Consider the following 14,990-nt stretch of genomic DNA (forward strand, 5'->3'; position numbering starts at 1 on the left):
GGGTAGGGAGGGGCTCACCCAACAGCCATTGCTCTCTCCCGCCTGGTTTTCTGACTCAGAGACCCCCAGATTGTCCCCATCAATCCCTGGAGAAGAGAGGCTTCCCTGGGAGAGGCTGATGGTGACAGGAGGGTCACCCTCTGAAAACTGGACTGAAGGCAGAGGAGGAAACTGGAGCGAGCTCAGCTGTGCACACAGCCCTCTCACCTCTCTCCTTATTTTTCTGCCCCCCTACCTCTCTCCTAGAGGAGGCATCTCTTTATGAGGGCACACTTCTGGGTCTACGAGTCCTGCATCCCCGTGTGAGCACCCCTCCAGCACCCGGGGGTCTAAAGGGACCCGGATGTCGGAGAAGGAGGCACAGAACCGCAGGCGGCTCAGCCGTGTTTCCACCTCACGTCGTTTAGTGTGACCTTCGTGTGTGTGTGTGTACACGTGCGTGTGTGCACGCACCTGCACCGCAAGGAAAGGACACACAGCCAGCCACCACGTACTGTCTGTTCTCCGGGAGCTGTTGCCCCACCCCCAGTCTTGTTGCCTCCGTTTATTTAAGAAAAATCTGACACAGTGGTGGGTAGAACCCGAGAGAAGGGCGGCCGTGGGACGGGGTCAGGGAGCCGCGGCTCCCTCTGCCTTGCTCATCCCACAGTCCTTCCCAGCAGTTGCCTGGTGCCCTCGACCCCTCCCATGGGACGCTGCCCAGTGGGGGAGTGGGTGGCCACCCCCGCAGAGAGGAAGGAGGGGTGGGCGGAGCGGGAGGGGCGGCTAAGGCGTGGTGTTGATCTTGCTGAGGGGTGGGCGGGAGGCACCCAGGGCTCCTGGGCGCCCAGACCACAGTGCTCTGGGGTGGACCCATGACTCCTCCCCCTGAGGGCCTGCCCACAGCCCTTGGGGGCAGAGGACGGAGTCCTGAGATCTCAGAGAGGCGCCTGGCTTGACCCCAGCCTTCTCTATAGAGTTAGCTCCCAGATCTTAGGGGAGGGGGGCACCCGGAAGCCAGCAGATGCTACAAATATTCCCTGCTCCCCCCCAAATGTTTTATCCACAGCAAGATCCTTGGCAGGGCAGGCAGCCGCTGCCTCCCCACCCTGCAGGACAGAAATCCCTGAATAGTGGTTTGAGAAAAGTCTTTGTGCAGCTTGTAACACAAGGCTCCCCCCAGAACCGCGCCCCCCGCCCCGCCCCCCTGCATGGGGGAAGCAGGAGACAAGCGGGGCGGGGCCCTCGGCCCAAGCTTGACTTCCATGCCCCCCACTTGGGGCAGAGGGGTTGTCTAAGATGGGAGGAGGATTGGAAAGGGGAGAAGGAGGGCTGGGATTGCTTTCCTCGTAGCCAGCTCCAGGAGGAAGGCGCCTCCACCTTTGGGGGCAGAGGAGGGTGAGGGTGAGGCGGGGAGGAAGGACCACCGTGGTGCGGGGGGCGGCCCTCCCCACCCCGGAGGAGCAAAGCTGCAGGGGCCGGACTATAACATCCACTCGCTCCGGCCCACATCACATGTGAGCAGCGGCTGAGAATCACACAGAGCCCACCCTGCCCTGATGGGGCGGGAGGAGTCGGGACCGCACCTCTACGCAATCTCTTTGATTCTGCGCATGTAATTGTGCAGGTCAGGAGGCGGGGCGGGCCGCGTGGTGCCCGTCACATCCGGGCAGCCCCAGCCCAGGTCCTCTTCGTCTTCCTCGTCCTCTTCGCCGGCGGGCACCGAGTCATAGGCCAGCTCCTCCGAGGGCAGCGTGGTGAAGGTGGTGAACTTGACCCGCTTGCGCTTGGAGGTGGGCGAGCTGGCGGGGTCCTCGGCCTGGTCCCGGGCCGAGCCGCCCGAGGAGCCGTCGCCCCGCCCGTGCACCTGACTCTGGACGCTGGTCTGCGAGCTGCCGCTGCTGTGGTGGTCACCGTGGCAGCAGGCGGGCACGGTCTCCATCGGGTTGCTGGCGGGCGGCGACAGCTCCCCCTGCACCCGCAGCGGCTGCCCGTTGCCCAGGAACACCCAGTGGTGAGAGTGGTCCATGCTGGTCTGGCCCTCGGGCGGGATGCGCTTGTGCCGGTAGCGCAGCACGAAGACGATGCAGTTGATGAGGAAGACGAGGATGGCCAGGCAGAAGACGCCCAGCAGCGCGTACATGCCGATCTCCAGGTCCGTCAGCCCCCGGGGCATCTGCAGGAAGCCGGTGGGCAGCGGCAGGAAGTCTTCCGTGGGTGGCACAGCCGAGCTGGCAGTGCCAGGGCCCGCGGCCTCAGGTCGGGGTCCCGCCGTGCCCGGCGGGCCAGCTCCCCGGGCCTCGTCCTCGCCCCCGCCGGGCCCTGGCTGGCTGGGGCCCGGGTAGTCGTAGGTGGGATCCTCCTCGTCCCGCCCAAAGTGCACCCGCAGGCCCACGGGGGTCGTGGCCAGCACACTCTTGCGCTTGGTCTTCTGGCAGCTCTCGGCGATGGTGAGCTCCGCGCGGAGCAGCTCCCCGGCCCCCTCGGCTTCCGCCACCACCAGTGGAAAGGCCCGGTCCTGGGTCACCGTGGCCACGCGCTCGTCCAGACTGCTCACCAGCAGCCCATAGTCCCGGGGGCTGTAGAGGGAGAGTGGGGCCGTGGTGCCATCGCTATAGGAGAGCCAGAGGCTCAGGAGGGCTTCCTGGAGGTGGAGGAGCAGGAGAGGACGGGAGTCAGAGAACTCTTAGGGCTGGCTTCCCTGCTAGACCCTGAGCTCCCTGAGGGTGGGGCCAAGGTGCTCTGGCTCCCTGCTGTACTCCCAGCGCTGGAACAGAGCCTGGCGGGTGACCAGTGCTTGGAACCATTATCTGCATGGGAGTTCTTCTTTGGAGGTGGTGGAGAGGGTACATAGAAGTTTATAGACTCGTACTTCCCCGAGAATATCCTCACCCACTTCACCCTTCTCCCCTGGATGAGCTGATGGTAAATCCCACCTTGGGTCTAGTACGAATCCTCCTTCCTGCTCTAGGAGCCACACCCCATCTCCATGCCTGACTTTGGGATCACCCCCAGCAGACACGTGGACATCGAGAACACAACATACTCAACCTCAGCTTTGTCCTCTGTGTCTTAAACCTCCTGAGAACTGACCTCCTTGTGGATGAAGAAGGAGGGCCCAGAGACAAGCCACTGGCCTGGGGTCACAAAGCAAGTTGAAGCAGAGAACTCCTGAGTCCTGACTTCTGGCTTGGTGCTCAACACCCACCTTTGCCCTCCCTGTGACCCCATATGTAACTTTTCACCTTAGTCCCACGGCCAGTGTCCTGGTGTATCTGTGGGGAGGGGAGCTGTGGTTGCGGCAGGGAAGGGCAGTCCAGAGATGGGTGAGGGTAATTCCTGGGGGTGGAGGAAAAGTTAATGGGCCCTCTGAGAATCCAGGAGGGAACCCTCCACTGGAATGTCTTGTGGCAGCAGGTGCAGGAAGCGAGACCTTGGCCAGACTCCTATGCAGATGGCAGAGGGTGGGGTGGGGCAGGCTTGCTGAGCATGAAGAGTAAACGGATCTTCCATTATCAGAGCCCTAATCTGGGGGACCCACAGCCAGAACCTGCAGGTTCTCCTTCCACACTCCAAGCCCCAAGGCTGGCCAGTTGGGCATCCGGTTACCTGCTTGAGGAAGCTGAGGGTCTGCTGGGCGGCGGCGGTGGCCAGGATGGTGTGGCTGCTCCCAGGGCTGGGTCGGAGGGAGAGGGCGAGGCTGGCCACCACCTGGGCCTGCAACTGTGTGATGCTGACCTTCTCCTCCGTCACTGTCAGCAGTGTCTCCCCGAGCACGGACTCCGTCAGGGGGGACACCACCTGCAGCAGAGTGGGGTGAGAGTGGGTGACAGCCAAGAAAGCAGGACCGCCCCCCCAGGTCCCCAACCAGGGAGGAATCTGCAACCAGGAGGAGGGTCCAGAGGCAAAGTGAGGGTCAAGGGCTCACAGGAGCACAGATGAGAGGGGTGGGTTGAGTTTTAAAGAAAGCAACAGCCCTCCGCCCCTCCCCCACAGTGGTAAATAGCAACTGGTGGTCAGCCTCAATGTCAGGGAGACAAAAGGGACTGGTGGGGATTGGGGCAAATGGGAGAATTCGTGCCCATGTCAAAAAGGCATCAGTACTGACTCCGGCTGATGACTGCAGGTTGGAATGCAGACCCAGTGTTGCTAGATACATACTTTGTAAAATCAGAAATTTATATTAAAAAAAAGAAGGGAAACCTCCCAATTTTTAAATGGTGGATCCATTGGTTTATAAACCAAATATGTCTACAAGCATATTTCAGCCCATGGGTCACTATTTATAGTCCTTTAGGTGGATGATATCTGCCCAGGCACCCAGTTATCAAGGAGGAAGATCAAAATTGAGTTCCTAGATCTCCATGATTCCCTTTCCTGGCCTCTGGGTTGGCTGAGCCCTCCCCCCTGCCCCCTGCTCCTCATCCCCATCTACTCAGGGACCACATTGAGCCATGCGAGGTTGATGAGCCTGGGAGAGACAACGTTCACCAAGGTGAAGTTGACCTTGACCTTCGATGATGGAATTTCCAGCAAAAGGGCAGGTGGGGAAGCAAGTGTGTCTCGGGCGCCATCTGAGTTTACTCCCTGAAGCTGAGGTCCCAGAAATCCTGTCTTGGGGATGTCTGTATCATGGCACACTCCCTGCCCCATGCCTACCTTGAAGGGAGTGGTGCCTGGCTCCAGCCCAGCCAGCGTGCTGCTGTCTACCATGCGTGCCACTCGGGGGTCACCCACCCGCATGAAGTCACTGACCAGGTCGGTGACTTCCACCAGCCAGTCCGGGCCCAGCATGGTGACCACCTGGTCGGTGCCCTCCGATGACGTCGTGTGGAACTGGGTGAAAACCTGCAGGGTGGCATGCTGGTACTGCAAGGTGCAGCCGCGACTCGCGCTCTGGGGCCTCTCCTCCTCCTCCTCCTCATCCTCACTCTCCCGGGCTGACCTGGGTGGGAGAGGCCAGAGGTCAGGGCTCCCCACCTCAGCTTGGACCCGCACACGTCCCACTCTCTCCGTTGCCCCGCCGGCCCCTCCCCGGCTCCCGTGGGTGGAAGCCTGGGCTCGTCCCTTCTGTCTCTGCCAAGCTTGAAGCCCAGAGTCCCAGGCTTTGCTCTCCTAGATGGGTATCTTCTTGACCCTCCCCATCCACTCCAGGTCCCTCTCCACCCCTGCTTGGCTGAATCCACACCTGTGACTAGCTGGCATCAAATATCAGCAAATACTGTCTCTTTCTCAGCACTGAGCATGTGCTGGGGCCTGGGCTCAGCTCTAAATTGGAGCAAAGGCGATCCTTGCTCAAGCGCCAGCAGGCTTAGCTGCCTCGTGTCCGACAGCTGTGTGGCAGGCAGAATTTGGATGATTAGCTGATGAGATTTCCAAGCGGCATGTGGGAGGTGTGTCCTGGCTTCCTCTGACTGCTCACAGCGAAATGCAAGAGGAGAGGGATAAAGGGAGGGAGGAACTGGCAGACAAAAGGGAACCCAGACTTGACAACTGGGGAAATTCTCAAACTCTTCAGATTGCCAAAAAATGTGAAAATCAGGAGGTTCAGCCAGGAAAGCAGGCTTTGGAGAGACAGAAGGGTGTGGCTAGTGCTTCAGAAGGATCAAACCACTGGAATATTCATTCACATAGAGGGTTCTTTAACTTATGTTAACTAATTTAATCCTCACAGCGGTCCTCTGAGTTAAGTGTTAATGTGCCCATTTCAGAGATGAGGAAACTGAGGCACAGTAGCCTCAGGTTGCCCAGTTAACAAATGGCAGCATCAGGATTTCAATCCAGGCCATCTGGCTTCAGAATTCTGGTTAATTCGGATAACAAATGAGAGTCTGGCATGCTAACTAGTTATGAGACCCAGGTGGCCAGTGCTCAGACTTTATAGGGTTAGGGTCCTCACTACTCAAAGCAGTTTCAGCATCACCCAGGAGCTGGCCTGAAATGCAGACTTACAAGCCACGTCCCAGGTTCACAGAATCAGAATCTGCATTTTAACAGCGTCCTCAGGTAATTCATGTGCAAGTATGAGAGGCTCTGGTCGACACCGCCTTGCTTTTCCAAATCTCTGCAGAACTGAGCTGAGCCCAACTCTCACTGTGCCACCCGCGTCTCTCCCCAGCCCCACCGCTCCTGCGCTAAGCTGCCTGCCATCCTGCCTCCCTTCTCTTCCCTGCTGGCTTTTCTCTCCAGCAGCGATGAGTGGGTGAGTGAGCATGCTGAGTACCCATGGGCCTGCCCCACAGATGGGCACACATCCAGGTGTGTAAGCCTGGATCCCAGTGAGGGGGCCTAGTGTAAAGTCACTGTGTACCTGGCTGATGTACTCACAAGTGTGCCCCTAGTGTGCCCAGGCTGGGGCACGCATGTACAGTTGTGGGTGTGCCTGTGTTGGTGTTTCTACTCTATTCTGTCTGCTCCTTGACTGCTACCGGGCCAACTCCTTTTTCACTTGTCCTTTAAAACTTAGCTCCAGAGTCACCTCCTCCAGGAAGCCTGCTTTGATTTCTCCTGGAGGAAGAGATGGATTTTTGCTTGGTGCCACTTGACTCTCTGCACTCGGGGCTTCCCCCATCCACTGCTCAGCAGCATATATATGACGGCTTCCCTGATGGGCCCAGAGCCCGGCTGGGTCAGGCTCTGGCCACGCTGACCCCCTCCCCCCATCAGGGCCTGGCACACAGTAGCTGCTCCATAAAAGTTTGTTGATTGCATAACCGACCTGCAGACTGTGTACATCTAGGGTCTTAACACACACATGCAGATGAGTCTCCCCAACATCTGTGGTGTGTGGCGGGGCCGTACCTCCGGTCAGGAAGGATAGGAACCCTCCAGCCCTTCACTTGGCTGAGGCGGGCATCCGAGAGCTCGATGTGTAGGGGCAGCTTGGGCACCCAGACGGTCATTTCCAGGGGGGCGTTGAGGACGTCGTAGCGGAAGGTGACCCTGGCGTTCATGGACCCGCGGGATTCCTTTCCGCTAACAAACACATAGTCACAGCTGCTGGATACCTGGGGGTGGGGGGTGGTGAGAGAACCTGGTTGACCTATTTTGCCCTACAGGTCATCCTGGGGGGCAAAGCAGGGGAGGGACTTCATTCTAACCAGGAAAGTCAGCCAGAAGCCCATTGGACAGAGAAAGTGCCAGTCACAGGAGGCTGAAGGGGTGGGGCGGGGTGGGAGAAGGCTCCTAATTTTAATCCCCTGGGAGGAGGTGTCAGCTTTCACTCTTTGTCTCCAGAGATTATCTCTTAGTGGCTCCTGTGGGAGCTTTTTCGCTCCCTGGCAAGAAGTCAATGTGCCATTCCTTTGAAAGGGGCTGCTTCCGATGTGCCAGGCCACACCAAGTCTGCAAGCTGAGGGTCCCCTGCACTGGCTCCCCTCCAGCATGACCGCCTGGGCTCTGGAGCATGTGTCTGCCGAGCAGAGTCCTCCACAAGACAGAGGAGTGACCTGTCCTGAGCAGGACACTGGGGTGTGACTGGGTGGGGAGGAAGTCATGGAGGAGAGGGTGGCGGAAGGGCAGGCCCACAGCTCCTCCAAGGTGCCTCTGGCCCCGAGGCTCCGGGCAGATGGGCCACCTCGTTAATTTCAGGAAGGGGGTGGTTCCAGCCAGAGGTGGAGGTGAGGGAAAGAGAGGGGGAATTTCAGGACCACAGAACCCTAAGCACAGACATGTGGATGACTGCCACCAATGGGAGGGGATTTTTTGCAAACGCATGCCCACCGGGACACCACCTTGCATTCTTAGAGATTCCCCGGGTGAGCATGTGCTCGCTGAACACATCTTGGCGGACAGCTGTGCCCACTCACCGAGGTGTCCATGCCAGTACTTCAGGGTAGATGCAATTGGTGTATGTGGAAGTGCCCATGCACACACCTGGCACGCCTGGAGAGAGTCCTGCGTGCAATGCATTTAGGTGCCTCTACCGGTGCACACCCAGGGGTGCCCATCCCTGCGTTTGGAGGAGGGTCTATCAGGCAGCCTGTAGGCTGATGCCACCCTGAAGGCTCCGGTGGGGGTGGGGAGGGGGCTGGGACAGCAGCTCATCTGTGGAGAGGAGCCCCTGAGGTCCCAAGCTCCTTCAAGCTTTCTTAATCATCTGGGGGCGGGGGGTGGGTGGAGGGGCGTGGGATGGCGACCCTGCCAGAAATGCTCATTTCCCACTTTGGAAGGCAGAGAATTCCAGCTGAAGGCTGGCAGATCCCATTTAGAATGTTGGCAAACTCCAGAAAGAACCTGGGCATATTTCGCTGAGATTGGAAACTAATTCCATTTAGAATCTTTGCTAATTCCCTTTGGTGTCTAAGCCACGGTGACCCTTCTGGTCCACTCTGGGGTGGGGCTGGGGGAGTCTGGCTGGCATAGGAAGGGGCTGGGTGGGGGGGCAGGCCCACTTCTCCCCATCCCAGCCTGCCAGCAGTGGAGAGCCCCATGGGCCTGGGCAAGGCTTCTAGTCCTCAGGAGGCTGTGGGGGTGTGGTACCCAGCCATCTGCTCTGGCTCACTCTGGGGATGTTATTCCTGAATGCGGGGGAAGGAGGAGGTGTGCCTCGGGCACCCCCATTCCTGGAGGGATCTAGTACAGAATGTGGAGAGAGAGAGCACACATTCTCAGGGAGGGAGAAGGAAACTCACATCCCCGGTGCCCCTGCTGAAGGATTTACAGGAACAGAGACAGATCCTGCTGTCTGATCATTTGATTTTGACACCAGCTGGAGGCTGCCATGGCAAGCAGCTCACCCACGCCAGCTACCAGAGCTGGATGCCTCTTGCATCACTGCCCACTCCACTGCCTTCTCCCCACATCTCACCCATGACCACTGTCTAAAGCCAGGGGAAATCTGAAGGCCTTCCGGGGGGAGGTGGCAAACTGGGAGGGATGGCCTTCACTCCATGGAGGGTGTTTGGCCCAGAGGGGGTCTCTGGGGAGGAGCTCAGGGAGAGGTCTTTGGGAGTTGGAGGGATTGCAGTGGGTGTTCCCAGAGTGGGTCCTCTCATACGACCTTCACTCCTGGCCTAACTCATGAGCTGCTGCTTCTTAATTTTTATAATATTTTTAATATTTATTTATTTTTAATACTATTAAATTTAATATTTAAATAATAGAAAATATAAAATAAATTTATAAATAAATTTATTTATAAAAATAAATTATATTATTTTATTATCATATTAATTATTATGTTAAAAATAAATTTATTATAAAATAAATTATAAAATAAAATATAAAATTTATAAAATAAATAAAATAAACTAATTTAAATAAATGTTTAACAATGTTATTACATATTTTTAGTATTTATTTATTTATTTGTCCACATCGAGTCTTAGTTGCTGTGTGCAGGCTTCTCTAGTTACTATTCGTGGGTATAGTTGCCCCACGACACATGGGATCCTAGTTCCCCAACCAGGGATCAAACCCACATCCCCGGCATTGCAAAGTGGATTTGTAACCAATGGACCACCAGGGAAATCCCCTAACTCATGTTCTTCTGGAGGCTTCCACCCTGGGCTGGATCTCCATCTGTTCACCAGCCCCCAGGTTTAGGGCCTGTCTCTGAGTACCCCTAGGCCCTCCTCCCCTATTGCCTTACCCAGTGTTTGCCAGACAGCAGGGCTCCATAATGACTTGGGGATTGAATTCAAGTTGTCAGTGCTGCCTCCATCGGCCTGCCAGAAGTTCTCTTCTAGGACCTCCCCTTGCTCAGACTGAACATGGGATGCTCTTCCTCCCCCATCCCCTACAACTTCCCTCCTCTTGTCTACCAAGGGAACCTGTTTGAGATGTGAATTCCCCTCTGGGTTGGTGTCCTACTCCCCCTGAAGGTCTAAGGCCTTTTTCCCAGGGGCCCCCACCTCCAGGAAGCCCACCTTGATGATGTCCTCATTATCAGATTCGCATTCCACCAGGGCAGAGACATCTAGAACAAGGCCAGTCACCTCGATGGCGATGACTTTGACAGGGATGGCCACTGTCCGGCCCGTCAGGATGGCTGTGTTGATGATCTCTGTGTCCTGCAGGGAGGAGAGGAGGGCGAGCTCTGTGAGTTGCCTGAGGTCCCCTGCTCTCCCAGGACCACCAGCCAAGGCCCCCAGCTCCTGGTTGCCCCCATCCCGCAGATGCATGTCCTTATTGGAAGGACACCGGTACACAGGCCCAGACAGATGCATCCACCCAGCCTCAAGTGTCTTCTCTGATGCTCTGCTGACGTGGACTCCCATGGGTGCTTTCGGGGTTTACCCTACTCTGCTGCGAGAAAACAATGCTTCCCTAGTCCCGCACCATCTTTTCAACATCTTCGATGCTCGTCCAGACTCAGAATAACATCCAGCACATTTGCCTGGCTCTTCCACCTGCCCTTGGGCTGGCTCCATGTCCTCCTGGCCATTCCAGATGCCCCTGGGCTGGTCCCAGACAATCATTCCAGTGCACTCTCCCTAAAACCCATTGCTTCTTGGAACAAACTATTCCCTTTCCCATCGTTGCACATTTGTGCACACAATCCCCTGCCTAGAGCACCCTCATCATCTTCTCTGACTGGGTGAGCTTTTCCTCCATGAGCCCTTCAAAGCTCCACTGCATGGTCACCTCCTCCAGGAAGCCCCCCATGGCGACGTCTCTCACCTCCGTACCCCTCAGCAGCCGCTGTCCCACTCCAGCACCGGGCACAGAGCTTGCCTGCCTTCTGCGAGGACAACTCACCATGGCCAGGGGCAGGATGGCCTGCACGTCCCGCTGGATGACCGTCAGCTCGGTCACGGCCCGCTCCAGGTCCGGCAGGGCTCCGTGGCCCCGGTAGTCAATGTGCCACATGATCCTGCGCTTGACTGACTGGCTGGTGAAATTCTCCATCTCAAAGTCCAGCTGCAGAATCTCCAGGGGCCCCTGGCCCTCCCTGCATGGTGGGGGAAGGGACGAGAGCCCAGGAGGAAAGGCTGGGAGCAGCTCAGGAGCTTCAAAACCCTTGCTGGGGACTCTATCCCTCGTCGACAGCCTGCCCCGGGGCCCTCTGAGCCTTCCCCAGCCTGGGGAGTCCCCAGAAACTAAGCCCCAGCCCTTCTGCCAGCTTGGCCTCCTCCATCAAGACTTCCCCTCCCGCTCCCCCATGGCGTCCTGCAAAGAGCTGGACAGAAGAGCCCCCTGGCTCACCAGGGGGGCAGCGGTGTGCCCTGGGCCCAGGACACATCCACGGTGGCTGTTGAATGCTTGGCCCCAGTCAGCAGCTCTGAGGTCACGTGCCATTGGCCACTCCGTGACTTGGTTCCTAGAAGGGTCACACCCTTCTTGGCCTTCACCCTGGGACAAAGCAGGAAGAAGAGGCAGAGGGTCAGCCTGGGGTCCCAAGGCTGCCCACCTGGCTGCCACGCTTAGGCTGGGGCTGGGAGAAGGGGGAGTGGGTGAGTAACTTATCCCGAGTTCTAGACTCAAAGCTTGAAACTAATCTGGGGACTCTGGTATCACATAGCTGCAGCCTCTGGCCCTCAGTGGAAGCTGTAGTCCCTTCTATTATATCTCTCCCAGGTCTTGCCATACCTCTATTTGCATACTTTAGTGACAGGGGACTCACTACTTCGGCACACATCACATTGCATTTTCAGAAAGTCCCTAAAAGGAGAAACCTCTTCCCTATATTTAGCTGAAATAGAACAATTATGGGCTCTTGTTGGGGCAAGAACAATTCTCCTCCACCCAAATAGACACCTGGTGAGGTGAGCAGATATTCTCTGAGTCTTCTTTTCTTCAGGCCTAAAATCTTCAGGGCCTCCAACTCTCAATTTTGGCCATAGTTTCAAGTCACCCATTGCCTAGTCACCCTCCTCTGGACACTGAGATGTATCTAAAGTGTAGTGTCTTTGGCGGTGCTCTAATTAACACTAACGAAAGCAGAATGATTATCACCTCCCTAATTCTACACGCTCTACTCCTATTAATGTAGCCTAAGATCTCTGAGGACTGATTTAACTCACATTCACATTCAGGTATTAATCACTGAATTAGGTATCACCCTGGGCATGGCAACCCAGTCCAGTACTCCTGCCTAGAGAATCCCAAGGACAGCGAAGCCTGGCAGGCTGCAGTCCATAGGTTCTCACAGCGTCGGACACAGCTGCAGCTCTCCAGGAATATCTGGACTTCAGGGTATTACATTTAGGAGAGAAGGCTGGATTAAGGGTGCTGTTTCGGGCCCCATGTATTGTGCTTGGGTTGGAGGGGAGCATTTTGGTGGGACTTTTCTTATATCCTCAGAATCACTCAGTAAGGCTCAAACCACGGATTCTGCTTGTGAGACGTCATTATATTTTGTGGGGATGTGATATGATTGAAGGCAATACTGAATCTGTGAACTGTATCATTCTGAGGGTGTAGAAAAAGCTGGGACTCCCCCCAAATCTTCTCCCAACCCCAAGATTAACCAAATGTCCTGACACATGGACACTCTCCTGTTCTTATTTTGGCTTGCAGTCAAGGGGCTGCTCTCTGATGTCCATTTCTCCTCTTTGGCCTCAGTCTCATTATTTGTAAAATGGGGGAGTTGCACCCACTAATGTCTAAGGGCCCTTCCAGCCCCAGTTCTATCATTTTGGATGTCCTTGCTTGTGAAAATATGTGCTTCCTCTCTACCATGACACTAAAGAAAGCTGAGTGCTGAAGAATTGATGCTTTTGAACTGTGGTGTTGGGGAGGACTCTTGAGAGTCCCTTGGACTGCAAGGAGATCAAACCAGTCAATCATTCTAAAGGAAATCAATCCTGAATATTCATTGAAAGGACTGATGCTAAAGCTGAAGCTCCAATACTTTGGCCACCTGATGCAAAGAACTGACTCATTGGAAAAGACCCTGATGCTGGGAAAGATTGAAGGCAGGAGGAGAAGGGGATGACAGAGGATGAGATGGTTGGATGGCATCATGGGCTCAATGGACATGAGTTTGAGCAAGCTCCGGGAGTTGGTGATGGGCAGGGAAGCCTGGGGTGCTGCAGTCCATGGGGTCGCAAAGAGTCAGATATGACTGAGTGATGGAACTGACCAACCATGACTCTATGTCTGTGAGATAGGGAGGTCAGAGCTGATATTTTGTGGCCATTAGGCAGATGAGAACATTGAGGCTCAGATCAGTGAGTTGTCTTTCTGAAGTTGCTCAAGTGATAACAGGAAGAACTGAGACTAGGATATTGGAGGATCAGGTCTGCGCGCGCCCCCTACAAGGTTTTCAGGTGCACATCAGACCTTGGGAGGAGGCCAGCCAGCTCCCCTCCCTCCCCTCTCCGCCCCACACCCCACCTCCCAGCCATAGCCCCCTACCTCAGAGTGAAGTGCTCCAGGCCGGGGCTGGAGGGAGAGGAGGAGTTGGGGGCCAGGTAGAGGACGATGCTGAGCACCTCGCCCGGCTTGAGGGGCCTGTCCGGCAGCCGGATCATCAGGTTGCTGTCCAGCCTGTGCTCCTGAAGGGTCCTCCTGGGGGGCGGGCGGAACAGGCTGATGCTTCCGATGCGCAGCAGCGGGTGCTGGGTGGGGCTCTCGGCCCGCGCCCCCGCTCCGGGTCCGGCGCCCCGGCGGGTCCCCCCACACCCCCCCGATGCATCGGGGGCATGAAGCGTGTAGTAGAGCTCGGCTTGCTGACTCTCCCCGGTCGCCTCGGGCTCCAGCCCATCCGGAGACTTGCGGCGGGCGCTGGGCTGCGCGGCCGGAGCTGGGGGCCCGAACCAGGCCAGGGGCAGCTCGGCCCGCACGAGACAGGTGGCCAGACCCCCGCTGAGGCGGCAGGAGCTCTTGACCTCCCGGGCGTCGCGGAAGGCGTGCAGGCGGACGCAGGGCAGCCGCTCGGTGACACCGAAGTCATCCCAGTCGCGGCCGGCCACGTAGAACAGCACCTGGGCCACGGGCTGCGAGGCGGGCACGCGCGGGTGGACGATGAAGGCGCGCACCTTCCAGCTGACCGTCAGGCGCTCGGGGATGTCCAGAGTGCTGGACGGCTGCAGGAGCTCCCGGGCCACCACCTGGCTGGTGCTGAAGGGCCCCAGGGAGACGTTGAGGACGGGCAGCTCCTTGGTCTGGAACACCACGAAGGGCTCGGAGCGCTGCAGGGAGCCGTTGGCCACCGTGGGCGGCGGGGGCCGCGCCTCGCGCAGGAAGAAGGCCAGTCGCGTGTGCGACAGGCGGTAGCTGATCGGCAGCACCGGGCTGGCCTGGGGCCCTGGCGGACTGGGGCTGGCCGGGTGGGAGCGGCCAGAGGCTGGGGACAGACAGAAGAAGAGCCCGGAGTGGTCAGGGGAGCGGGCTCTCGGACCCCAGGGCGCCCCAGCCTCTCACCTTGACAGAGGGCTGTCCACTCCCCGCCACACCCTGCTCTCCATCCTTGAGGCTCCAAGCCTGGCCCCACCTTTTCTGGTGTTAATTGCCCTCTTTGCTCATTCCTTCCTCGGTGAGGTAAGGGTAAAGCTAATCCCTGTATCAAGCGTTGGGAAGCTTTAAAGAGGCTTTCTCCTCAGGCATCCTCATTTGTAAAATGACTATAAAAATTGTTTCCGCCTCCAAGTGCTATCGTGAGGACTTACCAAAGTCATGTGTGTGGAGGGCCCAGAGCAGAGTGTGGTACTGAGGCAGTAAGTTTTCATTCTCACTGTTATTAATGGTATAGTGCAGTACTGGCTTTCCCAGTAGCCCAGCGGTAAAGAATCCGCCTACCATGCAGGAGCCTCGGGAAATGTGGCTTCAATCCCTGGGTCAGGAAGAGCCCCTGGAGGAGGGCATGGCAACCCACTCCAGTATTCTTGCCTGGAGAATCCCACGGACAGAGAAGCCAGGTGGGCCACAGTCCACAGGGTCGCAAAAAGTCGGACATGACTGAAGTCACTTAGCACGCATGCCCAGTACATATTTAATGGTTTAAAATTGTTTATTAAAATCAAATGATTGTTTGTACATTATGATGACAGGCAGTGACTTATTTGATCCTCCGATCGAGCCTTTGAACCAAGTATTATTATGATCTCCATTGATTCAACCAGTTT

At 56.9% G+C, this 14,990-nt stretch overlaps 1 protein-coding gene across 1 annotated transcript in view; it reads right to left on the bottom strand.

Moving 5' to 3' along the window:
• Window positions 1-544: 544 nt before the first annotated feature.
• TMEM132E (transmembrane protein 132E) overlaps window positions 545-14,990 on the bottom strand; it is a 58,433-nt gene continuing 43,987 nt past the window's right edge. Inside the window, exons 8-15 of the mRNA XM_061140738.1 lie at window positions 13,282-14,212; window positions 11,128-11,274; window positions 10,681-10,873; window positions 9,849-9,992; window positions 6,781-6,986; window positions 4,639-4,924; window positions 3,589-3,780; window positions 545-2,623 (exon numbers count right to left, since the gene is read on the bottom strand). Coding sequence (XP_060996721.1) covers window positions 1,568-2,623; window positions 3,589-3,780; window positions 4,639-4,924; window positions 6,781-6,986; window positions 9,849-9,992; window positions 10,681-10,873; window positions 11,128-11,274; window positions 13,282-14,212 — 3,155 coding nt within the window. The 3' untranslated portion in view covers window positions 545-1,567. The remainder of the gene's footprint in view (window positions 2,624-3,588; window positions 3,781-4,638; window positions 4,925-6,780; window positions 6,987-9,848; window positions 9,993-10,680; window positions 10,874-11,127; window positions 11,275-13,281; window positions 14,213-14,990) is intronic.

Source organism: Dama dama, chromosome 5, assembly GCF_033118175.1.
Source record: "Dama dama isolate Ldn47 chromosome 5, ASM3311817v1, whole genome shotgun sequence".
Classification (NCBI taxonomy): domain Eukaryota; kingdom Metazoa; phylum Chordata; class Mammalia; order Artiodactyla; family Cervidae; genus Dama; species Dama dama.